Source organism: Pteropus alecto, unplaced genomic scaffold (genome assembly GCF_000325575.1).
Source record: "Pteropus alecto unplaced genomic scaffold, ASM32557v1 scaffold5, whole genome shotgun sequence".
NCBI lineage: Eukaryota > Metazoa > Chordata > Mammalia > Chiroptera > Pteropodidae > Pteropus > Pteropus alecto.
The window spans coordinates 30,314,085-30,329,147 of NW_006441953.1; the positions used below are offsets into that span (position 1 = coordinate 30,314,085).

The 15,063-nt window shown below is 53.4% G+C and overlaps 1 protein-coding gene across 1 annotated transcript in view; it reads right to left on the reverse strand.

Annotated features, from left to right (window-relative positions):
* PPP2R2C (protein phosphatase 2 regulatory subunit Bgamma) overlaps positions 1 to 14,800 on the reverse strand; it is a 92,969-nt gene extending 78,169 nt beyond the window's left edge. The window contains exon 1 of the mRNA XM_025051836.1: positions 14,712 to 14,800. Within this exon, the coding sequence (XP_024907604.1) occupies positions 14,712 to 14,781 (70 nt within the window). The 5' untranslated portion in view covers positions 14,782 to 14,800. The remainder of the gene's footprint in view (positions 1 to 14,711) is intronic.
* Between the last annotated feature and the right edge of the window lie 263 nt (positions 14,801 to 15,063).

Here is a 15,063-nt window from a genome sequence, read left to right on the forward strand (position 1 = left end):
GATGCAGTGGTTGGTAGGGGTGGGCGGGGGGGCCTCCCAGAGCGTGCCCCCGGCTGGCAGATGGCAGGGCCTTCGGGAAGCCGGCCACTGGGGGAGGGCGGCGCCGTGTGTCACTTGGGCAAAGGCGAATGTGCGAGGAGGCTGTGGCAGGTGCAGCCCCACCCCCACCCCATCCCCCTACCCCCCACAGAACACCAGGACCACCTCGGTGAGTTAGTTTCCTCCCGGATAAGCTCGGCCTTTCAAAGACCTAGCCTCCTTGCCAACTGCACACCATGGACGAAACCAGACGACTCAAGCTCAGCGAAATCAGCCAGACAGACACAAAGGACAAGTGGCATGCTGGGGTCCCCAGAAGAGGCAAGACAGAGAGGGAGCAGCTGAGGTACCAGGGGCTGGGAGGGCTTCTCTTTTAACAGGGACAGAGCTGCTGTTTGGGGCGACAAAAGGGTTTGGAACTACTTAGCAGTGAAGGCTGCAAACATCATGAGGGTACTGAATGCTACTGGAACGCACACTTAAAATGGTTAAAATGGCAAATTTTGTGTTGTATATATTTTACCACAATCTTTAAAAACGTTATGTGACATATCAAAAAACTATTGAGTTGTACACTTTAAATGGGAGAATTGCACGGTATGTGAATTATATCTCCATAAAGCTGTTTTCTTAAAAAAAATTATAGACGTGAATGCCGGGGCATCTGTCCGGTGGGGCAGGCGGAGCGGCGCCCCGTCAGCAAGCCCAAGGCACCTTCCCGTCTCATGCCCTGCATCCCGGTGGGCAGACGCTCTCCATTAGCTCTGCTGGCACCTGGAGGAAACGGACCCCAGCCCCGTATTCCAAGGTCAGGGGCCGGGGGAGCCTCTAGGGTGGCTCAGTGCCTCCCAACTCCAGACAAGGACCTGAAGGTCATTGCCAGAGACTCACAGCGATGACTCATCACCTCTCATTCAGAACAAGACCAGAAGATATTCCTCCTTCTGGCAAGGGTGAAACCTAGTGGGGAGGATGGGGATTGGTAGGGAGGTGGGGGGTGGGAGGGAAGGCGGGGGGGCGGGAGGCAGGACAGGGCTGTCAGACTAGCCTAGGACAGTCCCAGCTCCTGCCCCAACCCCCTAGGACTAACAGGCTCCTTCTCCTGAGCTCCTGGCTCCTTATCTGTTGAATGGGGATGACAGTGTCTGCTTCAGGGACAATGCCTGGACACTGCCCACCTGCCCAAGGTAGGGACACGTGCACTCCCACTAAACAGCAGAACAGCTTCCTTCCCTCCTGTCACATTCACCCACAGAAGGACCCCATTTCCAGTGGGTGGGTGCCCCCTTGAGAGCCACCAGGCCATAATGGTTTCTGATAAAACTGCTTCCTGGAAGCTGAGCAAAAAAACAGGTGACCCAGGAGGCTGGCGTGTCCCCAGCTCCAGCTGCACTGAGTCGGCAGAGCAGAAACACCGGCCAGTTCACCCGGGTCCCCCCTACAGCCCCCACAGGGGCCCACCCTAGGACCCCATCTCCAGTGTGGGCACCCAAGAGCACGCCTGCAGAGAAGGAGTCAGGGTGACTGACTGGCTGCACCCCAACCACCCCCATTTGTATGAATACCTTCCACTGAATCTCATGGTACACACACAAGGGGGCCGCTCTAGTCCGCCCCTAAGGGAAGGTTTTACCCACCTCCAGTTTTCTGTATTTACTTTTTCCTGGCTTTATTGAGCTATAACTGACATGCAACATTGTATACGTTTAAGGTAGAAAGCATGTTAATTTGATACACTTACATAGTGCAAAATGACTCCCGCCTTAGTGTTAGCTAACGCCTCCATCAGATCACATACTGACATTTCTTTTTTGTGGTGAGTACATTTAAGATCCGCTCTCTTAGCAACTTTTAAGTATATAGTACAGGATTCCTAACTACGGTCGCCGTGCTGTCCATCAGATCCCCAGACCCACTGGCAGTCCCAAGGGAAACCAGCCTCCCAGCCATCCCCACCGTAACGAAACATGAGTGAAGCCATCTTGGACCCTCTGGACCAACCCACCCACCAGCTCCGAAGGGAGACTCAGCAGTTGCCACGCAGAGCAGACCTGCCCAGCCAGGCTCTGCCCAAATTCCTGACCCACAGAGTCCAAGGTACACGATGACGTGCTTCTTGTCTTAAGTCGCCAAGACTTAGAGTGGTGCCTTCCATAACTACAGCACCCCCGACGCTCTCTGTGTGACTTGGGGCGTGCGACTCCACCTCTCTGGTGCTCCATGACCTGATCCACAAGAGGGGTCGTTCCCACCGCTTCCCAGAGTGGGTAGAACGTTCCAGTGAGGTCACGGCCATCCGTGTCGTGACACAGTGGCCGTCAGGAAAGGTTAGCTTCCCTGGCCCTCGCCATCACCGTTACTGTTTTGCCGTGAAGACAAGACAGTTACGCAGGCAGAGGAAGGAGGTTCACGACACATTGCCCAGCAGCACAGACAAACCTGATCCCGCACCAGACACACATCAGAGGACAATGAGCATAGTCATACGTCACCATGGGCTGGAGCTGAAATCAACCCTTTTTTTTTAAGCCACAGAGACATAGACTGATGGGTTTGCTATGATCTACAGATTGCTCCAGCTGCATGGTACAGGCGGCCTTACTCGTTTAGAGATCACCCAAACAAAAATTGTTGGTAATTTTATTTTTAGTTCCGCAGGCAACATCCTATTCAAATCGTTATTCAAGCCCTTAAAAGGACTCCTAACCTTTCGCCACGAAAGTGCATTCCCAGATAGCCAGCAACGGGAGTGACAGGACATACTGAGAAATGTACCTGCACAGGGCTGCGTCCCACACCCGGAGCTGGGACATCGGTGTCCGAGAGTAGGCAGGTCTGTACCCTCTCTGCCCACTGTCACCTGCACCTGTCAGCCTCTGGCACGCTCTTACAGCGACCAAAGGCCATGAAAGGAGTCCAGCCTTCCTTCCTCCACCACGCCACGTGGCCTTGACCTTCCCTGCACACCGTCTCCTTCCATAACCTTGACCCCCACACCCCTGCCACGGCCCACGCTGAGCACCTCACGGGGGGCTCTCTTGCCTCTCCTGGACGTGCTCCCATGCCCCTCCGAGCTTCACTCCCTCCGCTTCTAATCTCCAAACTCCTGGAGGCCACTCTCGGTCCCCCTCTTTCATCCCTGCTTGGACAAATCACCAAGGTCCCTGTCCAACCAGCAGCCTGTTTTGTGTGGTCATCCACCATGCCTGCCAGGGAGCTCCAATGCCCACATGTTAACACTAGCAACCCTGAAGCCATACTGTTTCTCACCTCTGTGCTCCTGCCCAACAGTGTCCCTACTGCCGGGCATGCCAGCCCCCCCACCACCACCACCCACACCCCCCTACTGCCGTGCTGTACAGGACTCAGAGTCTCCGCTCATCTGCTCCCAGGCTGCAACAGGGCCCCACTGCACCCCAGCTCCCATCACGCTGGATTACCATCATCTGCTTATGTCGCCCTGGTTCCAGAGGTTCTCGAGGGAGGGGCTGTACCCTCTTTCCTGCAGCCCCTAACCCCACCCACACACCCAGCATGGCAATCAACACTAGTCCGATGAGGGAATCCACACGTAGTTATTGAATCGATAATGATATCTACGTGACAGACTACTATGCAGCCATTAAAAAATGTTACTCAGAGCGTATGATAATGTGGGGAAACTGTTTACAGCGTGTTAAACATTTAAAGCATACAAACATATTTTAGGACAATCTACAAGGGAAGTGACCTAAAGGAAATATAACAAAATTGGAACGAAGTTTCTGGGCCAGTGAAATCAGCATGTTATTTTTTTTTTTCCTCCTTCTTTATTCTACTTCCCGCATATTAAAACATTTCTGTAATGAGATAAAATAGAGAAATAAAATTAAAACCTTCTCGCAGGGAGCATCTTAACAGACACACAACTTAGCTCCCACAGTCTGACGATACGGGATGCATTATGATGATGGATTATATTTTCACAGCTTCAATAAAGAGCTTTCTCTCGCCTTGGAGCTATAAAATATTCAGGGTTGTTTTTATCACCTTTCACACTGAAAGCCAGTGTAGGAACCACAATCGTTCAGCCTCTGACTCCTTCAGCCAGTGCATTCCGCCATGGATTGCTCCCGAAGCAGACAGGCCGACTGGAGGTCTGTACAGGTGAGCGTCCAGCTCACCGCGGTCCAGGGGCTGCCCAACCATTTCCTCAGTGAGGAATCGGAGTTCTCTAATATTCTCGAGCTGTCGCCTTCGATAAGGAGGATACTGACTGCCGTCCTCCGGCCAGGGTGTAACACGTCCCCAGGGCTTGACATGTGGAAGGAGTTCGGCGTGGACACACCCCTATGGAGCGGGTGCAGAGAGTTCTCCCTTTGTGCAGTTGGGCGGGACCGTAAAAATGACCGTGAGCACTGAAACCATTCGAAGTGACCTTAATAGCCAGCATGGAAATGACAGATGTTCCATAACTTTAAAATGTTTTTCAAGACATTCAAGACTGTTCCTGCTGGTTAGAAATGTGCTGGAAAATAAAAAAATTGTAGAACCAATATTTGCTTAGTACACAGTAATTTAAAACGTTAGAAATGCTGAGAATTTAAATATTTTATTTCTTCGTTTAAAATATGTCAGGAGTAATGTGAAGAGTGCTGGCTGCCTCTGCTCGTCATATAAACTCATCATACGAGACAGACATCTGTTCTACGCCTTGGAAAAACATCTAAGTTAAGACCAGCTTCCGAGGTTTTATTCGATTATCTTCAAGAGAGTTCCTTGACGTGAAGCGTCTTTTTCTGGCGTCACTTCCTCTGGCATCGTCGCCCTATCCGTCACTGCCGCCTCGCTCATGTGGCTAAGCTCACCTTCACTTAGTTCCTCTGGCCGCAGCGAGTCTCAGACGGCTACAGCTTCAACTCGGGACCGGCCATGTCTTCCACTCGCACTCAATTCAAATTGCTCTTCCAGCATTATCCCTTTTCCTTGCTGAACGAACGTCCTCTTCGTGGAACAATTCCCTCTTTCGATTTTCCGTGTATGTAAAACATCACATGGGTTGAGCGCGGGAAGACAAGGAGGCAACACACCTGGCCGCCAGTGCATGAACTAAGAGAGGCACAGTGACGACCAGCGGCAGACGTCGAAAGAAGTGACTCGGTCACGGATCGTGAGGCGATCTGTTATTGACCTAGTGACTCGAAGAAGCGGTGGCAAAGTGCGAACTCGGTGCAATAACCCTCGGTGGCCGTGTGGGCTGCGGTCTGAACTGTGTGGTCAGTGACCGAAGTCTGTACACCTGGGAACTGTGCAAAGCAGACGCTGTTTCCGTGCAGGGAATTTGGCCAGGGGAAGGTGTGGCATTGGGTAAAAAATAAAAAATCTGGACTGCTCTGAGGTCAGATTTGAAGATGTGCCTTTTGTCACTCAAACACACATGACCCAGCCCTTGGTGGGGACCAGTGCTGAGCTGAGTACCGAGGAAGCAGACACGTCCGAGACACGTCTCTACCGGTGTGCATGGGACAAGACTCTGGGTCCTATGTTTCAGAAAAGCCTGGGTTCCAGTGCGGTCTCATCACCTGAGCCGAGTCACCCTCCCGCTGGGACTGGGCCCTTTAGCTCTAAGCCCTGGAAATTGACACAGACTAATATAAGCAAGAAGGAAGTTACCGGAAGCTCTGAAGGAACCACGGAATCGAGGACAGAGCACGGCAGCTGGATGGGGGGCTCAGAAGGGGCAGGAGCTGGGCAGGACTGGGGATTCAGTGTCCACAATCCATGACTATTCTATTTACCTACTGCCGTGTGACAAGCCACCTCAAAACTCAATGGCTTAAAACAAACCGTTGATTTCGCTCATGACCCCGTGATCTGGGTGGGTCTTGGTGGAGGTGGCGTCGCCGGCTGCACACCCTGCCCAGGGCCTCTCCCATGAGTGGTGAGGAGGGTCTGGAAGGAGACAGGGGCACGCCTGAGGCTGAATTCCAGGATCCGGGCGTGAAGTGACCCAAGTCCTGTGTTTGCTTAAAAACTCCTCAGCCAGAAGGAGAGGAAGTAACCGAAGGACGTTCAACAGGATTCTGGGAGCAGCTGACGCGAGGGGGCTGATGAGAAGCGATGCAATACATTATTTCCTCGACCTTCACACATATTTGAAAGTTTTCATAGGATTTTTTTGAAATTATTTTAAAAAATCAAAAAACTGATAATGATAATGAAAGCAACTCCCTTTCATTGAGATGTACGCACAGTATGCACCTTACTTCACCTCGTCCAAAAAGCCCTGGGACTTACGTCTCTGCCTTATGGAAGGACAAGGAAACTGGCTGAAGAACCTGCAAAGCCTCACAGCTGGGCCAGGACCTCAGCCCCAGGTGTCAGGGCTGCAGCCTCTGCAGGCAGAAGGATGCAGGAGGCGGGCCTGCCCAGAGGCGGCCCTGGGCCTGCCGTTGGAGATCCCATCCCTGCTTGGAGCAGCGGGGACCTCTGAGCCGCCCTTGTTCTGCCTCAATGGGCCATTCAGCCCTGGGATCTGGAGGACAATGGCCCCACTATGCAAGCAAGCAGTGCTCGTCCTGGGCACCACAGCAGCTACTAAGTGGGGGCTGGCGAGTGCCTCCTGGGCTCAGGCACGGGAGCCCAGACGCTGCCATCAGGGGACAAGCACATGTCACTTTGCACACGCTGTTCCTCCTGCCTGGAATGTACTAGACGGCCATGTCCCTTACATGGTGGTACACCTCGGGGCTCTGGCCTCCTCCCTCTCATCCGCACCCTCACTCCCTGCCTAGCACGCAGTGGGTGCCCCAGAAAGAGTTGTCGAATGAATGAATGAGTGAATGAGTGAACGAGTGAACCAATGAATGAATGAGCATGTGAAGGCCACGACCTCGCTCTTTACCATTGCACAGCCAGCATCTAACATCCCCCTGGCATATCTGCGGATCACTAAGTGTCTCTTGAACAAAAGCGGAAAACAATGTTCCACCTCATTGGTATTCAGACAGGAATTAAAACAAATATTTTTCATCTATGATATTTGCAAAGGTCAAACAAATTAGAATGCCTAATACTGATCAGCATGTGGTAAAACAGAGAAACTTTCTGGAGGATAATTTAGCAATATGCGTCAGGAACATTAAACACGTTCATGATTTTGACATAAAATTGTACGCATAGCAGTCTCTGTCTTAAGAAAATTATTCCACGATAAGGGGGTTGGGGTGGGAGTAGGGGGGGTCTTCATACACAACTAGTATTCATTCACTTAGTGTTGCTTATAAAAGAAAAAGAAAGCAGCCTAATTATCCAATAATGGGGTGACTAATTGAACTATAACATATCTATCGCCCGAAGAGCATGCAGCCAATAACGTGGTGGAATCTGGAGGCGGGGGCTGGGGTAGCCAATTACACCCCTTCTCCCTGCTAGGACTTCAGGACACACAGAGAAGGTAAACTACAAGAGGAAATTTTTAAAATATGCTTTTATTAATGGTAAACTTGGTGGGGAATGAGCTGGGTCCCCCTTACTACACTGCCCCTTCCCTTGGGTCTGTGGGCAGAGACAGGTCTCAAGGCTGGACTCTAGAATGAGAGAGCTGAGGGCCTCTTCTTAGAACAGCCCCTGGGGGGAAGAGGCCCAGTGGGTGGGCGAGAGGCAGGGCCCTTGAATACTATAACCCCGCCCAAGAGGGAAAAGCTGCCCAGTGAGTGACAGGCTCTCATCATTTCCACCAATCACAAAAGCCAAGAGGGTGGGAGGCAGGCCAAGGATTCTAGGGTCCTAGAGGTCCAACCTTCTCCCTGCAGCATAGTGTGGCCAGCTAGATAATTTGTGGGGTCCGGTACAAAATGAAAACACAGAACCCCTTGTTCAAAAGGTGGAAGGGAGAGTCTCATTAAAGGTACGAAAATGCAAAGCATTTTCATTTTTTCCATGACTTGCCATAAAAAGTTTAAATTATTGGCATGAATTTTATTGGTCATCATTCTATTGTGCAAGTCCAGTCTTCGATGCAAACATCAGAGCATCTAACTGGAATGCAGAGGCACTGAAATACACAATTCATATCTGACAGCTCCGACGCACACTTGTACTTTGTTCTTCTCAAGGGCCAAGGAAACACTGCACGAAACGAACTCATCTGTTTTTACTCCACGTTTTAATGCTCGCACAATCCTACACACGCCTCTACCCTTGGCCCGATGGTGAATAAGGGTCGAAAGAAGAGAAGCTCTGGGCTGTCCTATCTTCTGCCGCGTCCTTCAGTGTCATCGTCAGCATCGGTGATTCGCTAATACGGGGAAGGAACCTGAGCGAGAAAGGGTATGATAGGGTATCTTGGTCCTTGGTGCTTTTTAGAATGTCACTGCCTCCTTTCTACATTCAAAACGAGTTCTGGGGTCATACAGAAAGAGTGGCCTTCCGGAACGGTCAGCGCCCCCGCTTACGCAGTCGTGGGCATGCTGACTTCTGCTGGCCCCACCGTCCGTGGGAGCTCAGCCACCCTCACAGTGAACACGGGTAAGTGTGCTATGGAAGCTGCACGAGGAACTGTGGCAACGCTTGTTGCACGTGTCACCTCCGCTCACACACACGCTCCACTGGACCATCGGACATCACTTAGGAAACACGGGTTCAAAGACAAAATTACTACACATTTGAAGACGGCAATCGCAGAGCATGAAACCAAGCATTAATCAAGTCCCGGGTCCTTCTGAGTCGGGGGCCCTATGTGACTGCATGATGGCACACCCATGGAGGCAGCCCTGCAGCGAAGCACTGGGGAACTTATGAACTCACGCTTAATTCGAAAAGCAGCCTGCAAAATTGTTTACGTAGAGAGATTGCAGCTTTTATTAAAAATGGACATGAGTACCAAAAAAGAAAAAAAAAAAAAACTAGAAGGAACGATCACAAATTGTCAACAATGTATCTTCATGAGGGGACCGGAAACCCCTTTCCCCTGCATTGCTACTCGATTGTTACTTGCTGTTACTCTGTTTTGTTACTTCATCTGCATTGTTACTCTACACCCTCTTCAGGAAGCCCCGGCATTGCACACAGCCCCAGTCCCTGTTCCCAGCACCCCCGCCGCCTCTTCCAAAGACACCCCTTAGCTCTGTGGGCTTTAACGATGAAACAAAAGCTGTAGCAAGAGAAAACAAGCAGGAGATGATGTGGAAGCATTTTATTAGAACTTGGCTTCCATCTTGCAGAAAGAAAATTTAAAAAACCCTGCTCCGTGACTGCACCAAGCTTTTAGTCAGGATTAATTCAAAATGAACGAGCTCGTGGCTCACAGCAGGGGTGCGGGGGCTGGCCCACAGGGCAGTTTGGGGAAACTGTTAACGACAATCAACTCTTAGCACCGGCAGATCTTTGGAGCCCTCATGGCCTTTGCTCCTTAGAGCCTGTGACAACCCAGGGCAGAAGGCAGCGCGGAGAAACCAAGGCTCAGAGAGGCGATGTGATTTTGTGGAGAACACACAAAAGTGTCCTATCATAGCCTCCCCTACCATCCCTGAAATGGGGACAACGTAAGTTCGTAAAATCTCAGGAGAGCTTAAGGAAGTGACATTCTTAAATGGAGGCAAAAGGAACAAAGATAGGGCGGTCCACATGCTGATTTTCAAAAATCAAAGGCTGGCTCTCCCTACTCTGCTCCTGGGCTGGCTTCAGGTCAGCGCCAGGAGCATCTCCCTCTCTCAGCCGCAGTCTCCCCGTGGGGTGGGGATGGAGTTGGGCCGGCCAGTCTGACGGTAGTTCTAAGGGTTAATCTAATTCTGACCCCTAAAGAATGGACATCATTACTAGGGGACAACATTTATTAAATACTGACTGAGCCCCAGGCCCCCGGCTGGGCACATTCAGACACCCCAAGCCAGTTCAGGCCATGCGTTCCCCGAGAAGATTGCGTCCGTGAAGGACAGTAGGGAGTTCACGGAGAAGAGGTTACATCGGCAAACGATGGTACATCCCTCCTTTCAAGTGATGTAAGTAACGATCTGGAGAACTAAGGCTCAGGGAGACTGTGTGGCCCGCCCAGGACTGGGGACTGGGACCAGACCCCATCTGGATTGCGGGTCTCCTGACACCACATGTCGGGTGTCTCGTCTGGTGGGAACCACCTGCTCAGACGCCATGAAGAGGAGAAACCGGAAATGGCAACTTTGATTTGAGGCCAATAAAAGAGATCAAAGAGGATTCCTTCAACGGAAAGCACACAGATCGAAATCCCCCTGGGTTTACGCATCTCGAATCCCGGTTGCCAGTGACAAGGGAGCCTCCTGGGTTTCTGGACAAAGGCTGAACAAGTCGGGGTGCAGTTGGCTGCAAGTAACAGAGGCCTGGCTTAGGGTCTGGCACGTACCAGCTCGTGCAAGTGGCACATCCGGAGGTGGGTGGACATCGGGCCTGGTTAATCCACTGAGTCACAGATGTCACCAACACCCCCAGTTCTCACTCACTCTGCCCTGCCATCAACAGTGTTGCTGGCTTAAGATTTGCTCCCTTTGTGGTCTCAAGGTGGCTGCCGACAACAGTGGGGGCTTCTGTGTTCCACTGCGACAGAGGGACTGGCTCCCTGCGGCTCTCTCTACTTTCCACTCGACCTCCAGCATGACCGCCGTGCCCATTCCGGACGCAGTCACTGAAGGGAGGATGGCATTACCCTTGGAGCAAGCTGACACAGCCCGTGGCCACAGGGCTCTTGCCAGGGACCACCCGTGTCCTCAGGGTGGTAAGGGTGACTGCATGCTGGGAGATCAGCCACAGTGCCCACCACCGAGAGCGGATGTGGCTGAGTGCTGGGTGTCCCGCAGGCAGCAGCCCTCGCCAATGTGGTTTAGGCCTGGGCAGAAAGCTGACGTTACCCAGAGCACAGCTGGTTCAAAACATGAAGACAATCCCATGCAGTAGAAACTGCCCAGATGCCAGATGGAGAGAGGCCTGTGATCCCCTCCTGACTTTATCAATTCCTGAGCAAGCCACTTCACTCCTCTGAGCTTCCCTTCATCCCCCCGATGATAAAATCAGGATAACTCCGTAGAGATCAACTGATTACTCTGAAATCACCTGGGGCACACAAGGATGGCAAAGACATGCGGGTAAAGAAACAGAGATTCCTTCTTTGATGGATGAAAGAGGTCGTGCATACGACAGAGTCTGAGGGAAAGCCGTGGTCCCAGCAGAAGAGCGTGTCCCCAAAGCGCCTTACGCATCAGCGCCTGGGATTGACTGCTGCTTCCCCAAAAGACCCGGCCGCTACCACAATCTACCTCTTCAGCACCTGCCACCTCCTCTGGCTGTGAGCTCCTGTGTCTGGTCCATCACTGCCTGCCCGGGGCCAGACCAGTGGAGGCGATGCTGGGTAAACGCTGCTGCAGGGAACATGGACCGATGCCTACTCGGCATGCCCTACGGCTGCATCCTGGGGCTGCAGCAAGCGAACAGGGCCAGGAAGAGCCCTTCCTGGAACCGTATCTGGCTCTTGATGAGAGTCTGAAAAGGCAGACTTCCAGGTCTTCTCCCATCCCTAGGGCCTCTCTAGGTCCTTCCACTGCCCCCAACAGCCTCTGCTGAGCTGCTTTCCCCCGCACGCACCCATCTTTCAAAGTGCTCTGTGCCCCAAGAGGACCTGCACCCAAGCCCACCCCTCAACCCTCAATCAGCTGAGCTGAGCCAAGAGTTAAGGGGGAAAAACACTACTCCGGCTAATTCACACCAAGGTATGAATGACTAACAAATGCATAGTTCTTCCCAAGGTTGTTTGAGATTTTGCAAGAGACTCAGGAACTCGAGCAGAACTCCCACTGGTGAAGATGACATTTAACTTGAGACCTAAAGGATGAGAAGGAGTCAGCCACGAGAAGAGCAGGAGGTGGGTGTTCCGGGTAGAGGACACAGATAGTGCAAATGCCTAGAAATGAGGCGGGGGGTGCGGAATGGCCTGCTGAAGGAACAGGAAGTAGAGTAGAGCCACTATAGCAAGCGTCTGTGGTCCAAATGACCAGGTGGAACAGGTACTTGTTCATCTGGGTCTTTTGCAAACTCCCAGCATCCATATTTGCTCATGAAGCACTTCCAGGAACAAGACTTTTAAGCTATAACAGCATCATTTATTAAGTGCTTCTGACAGACCAAATGCTGGGTTGAGTGCTTTCTGCATTAGCACAATCGCTGATTGTCCCAACAACCTTGTAAGTCATAATTATTTCTCCCTTTACAAAGAGAGAAAGCCAAGCTCAGTAACTTGTCCAATGGGACGTGTCGGAAGCTGGATTTGAACACAAGTCTGCCTGACATCCAGATCTGTGACTACCCTGTGCTCTGAGCACGAAATGCAAGCAAGATGCAAAAGTGCAAAAGTCTGTTTTCGTTCAGGGAGGCCAGAAATCTCGTGCAATTCTCATTCTAATAATTATTGTTATTGCTTCCTCTACTGGCCCCTGCCCTCCCTGAAGACAGGAGCTGCTGATCTTGCCCCTCTTTGTGTCCCTAGCACCTGAGCCCTGTGCCCTGCATAAAACCGGCACTCAGTCCGGGCCACAGACAAAGGCCAAGCCTCAGTCTCTTCATCTACAAAATGGGGATGCAGGGTGGGTGGATTTTGTGCAAGGCCCCAGAGCATCATGGGAGAGCGACACACTTCAGTAGCCAGCTAACAACATAGCTCCGAGGCGGCTCCTTCATCTACCGCCAATCCTGATCCTCACAGAAACCCCAAGACCTGCAGGCAGGATGGGATTAGTCACCCTCATTTTACAGATGGGGGAATGGCGGGTGACAATGACTCTCCTGATATCGCGAGACGTCCTTCTAGAACACGGGCTGCCCAAGAGCAGGCTCTCTATTCAGTCCCCATGGCCGAAACAATGACTGGCACCTAGTAGGTCCCCCATAACTATTTGTCGAATGAAGAGGAAATTAAAGTCATTACTTCTTACACTAACTATGCACTTGCTCCTTGCTGTTCCCTGCTAAGAGCTGGTAAATTGATGAAAGAAAGGAGGGCAGACAGGATAAGGAAGAAACTAATGTATGCAAGTGTCCGCTGTAGGTCAAGCGGGTGCTTTTTACTTTTTATCACAAAGCCCTGTGCCCTGTCCCCTCATCCTCAATGTAGAGGTACCTGCCAGCAACCCACAGGCCTTTCACCTCTGCTACTCAGCAGGCTGAGAACAGAAAGAACATCTGAACACCTGGGCAGATGCTGATCCTTCCTGAACCTCGCCAAAGCAGGTGACAAAGGGCCTCTTCCAGGCCCCTGAAGAGCCTAGCATTGGGCAGAACCCACACCCAGACCTGGGCAGCCCTGCCCCCTCCCCACACACATCCATCAGCAAAGCATGACTCAGCGGTTCTCCGGTTCTCCCGGGAGCAGGGAGCTCCCCCTCGACCCCCGCCCTCCACTCGATAGCATCTCCCGCCCAGGCTACACACCCAGCCTCCGCTCTCCTCTCTGGGTCAGGACGGTCAGGACGCTGGGAGCCCGTCCTGCCCCGGCCCAGCGCGCCCCCCGCCTCCACAGGGCTCCGCGGGCGACCAGCTCGGCTTCATTTCCCTCATTTCCGGCGGAGCCCGGCAGCGGAGCCCGGCAGCAACGCGGCGGACACCACCCCGGAGTCAGTCACCAGCACGGCCGCCTCGCCCACACAGGTTCCGCGACACAGGCACCCACGCGCACCAGTCCCACGGCACACAATGCCTAGGGCCCTTCCCACTGGGGCGCCTTGCTAAACACCCACAAACACTTCTGCAGCCGGTCCAGCAGGCCCTGGGGAAGACACGGGCGGGCCTTAAACCCCGGAAGGTCTCCAGCACGTGTCCCCGCCACCGCAAGCCGACACCTCGCGCAGCTAGCTGTCCTCATCCCGAATAGGGCTTCACTCCGCAGGTCCCTGACTGCGGGGGAGCTGTCCCCATCGTTCCCTGGGCAACGAGGCACAGAGGGACACTTGGAAGTTAAGGGCCTATAACAGAGGGGCGCTGACCCTCTTCCGACTCCGCCGGCCTTGGCAGGGTCTGGCTTGGGCTGGTAGGGTCAATTTAGGGGATTTCAAATGCAGGGCCCGTTCGGGGTGGCATATCCCACTTCTTTCTGGCAAATGATGACAGTTTGGGGCCAGCCGCTTCTGCCTCAGTATAACTCACCAGGAATAAAAGACCAACCCCAAACCTGCCGCCTCCTCCCACCCGCTGGGGGACCCTGCCTCTGGAGGCACAGGGAGGGGCCCAGGACAGCCACCCGCTCCAGAAATCTGGCAATGGATTTTGTTTTCCCTCTGGATCCCTCTTCATCTCTGGGGAGTGGGCAGCCTAGAAAATTCTGCGGGCTCTGGGCAGGGCTGAAACGGCAAACCCCGGATTCTAAGCCATTAAATTTCTCCGAGATCGCTTCACCAGATGAGCCGCAGGGGTGGCCTTTTTTAGGAGATGATGGCCAGGGCCGACTCAGGATGCCATCAGGCCTGGGGGCGGAGGGCGGCGCGGAAGAGGGCGCTGGCCTCTCGCGCGGCGGGGCAGCGGCGGCCGGTGCCACGGGGCTCCCTCCCTCCTGAACCCGGGGCGGGGGACGGGGGGACACGACACACAGCGCGCGGTCCAAACCTTCGGAGGGCATTCGGTGCGACGGCATCCCCACGCCGCGGCCGGCCGGAGGGGGCCTCAGACAACACGTACGTTACCTTCGGTCACATAGCTGTGGTCCCGCAGGAAGCTGTGGTTAATTTTCCGCGTGTCCGTGTCCTCGCCCATTGAAGGCCGTGGCGGGGGACGGGGGGACACGACACACAGCGCGCGGTCCAAACCTTCGGAGGGCATTCGGTGCGACGGCATCCCCACGCCGCGGCCGGCCGGAGGGGGCCTCAGACAACACGTACGTTACCTTCGGTCACATAGCTGTGGTCCCGCAGGAAGCTGTGGTTAATTTTCCGCGTGTCCGTGTCCTCGCCCATTGAAGGCCGTGCCCGGTGCCCTGGGCATGCCCCGCCGCCGCACACCGATGCAATCCGCAGAGGTCGCGCCGGGCGCGCGGGC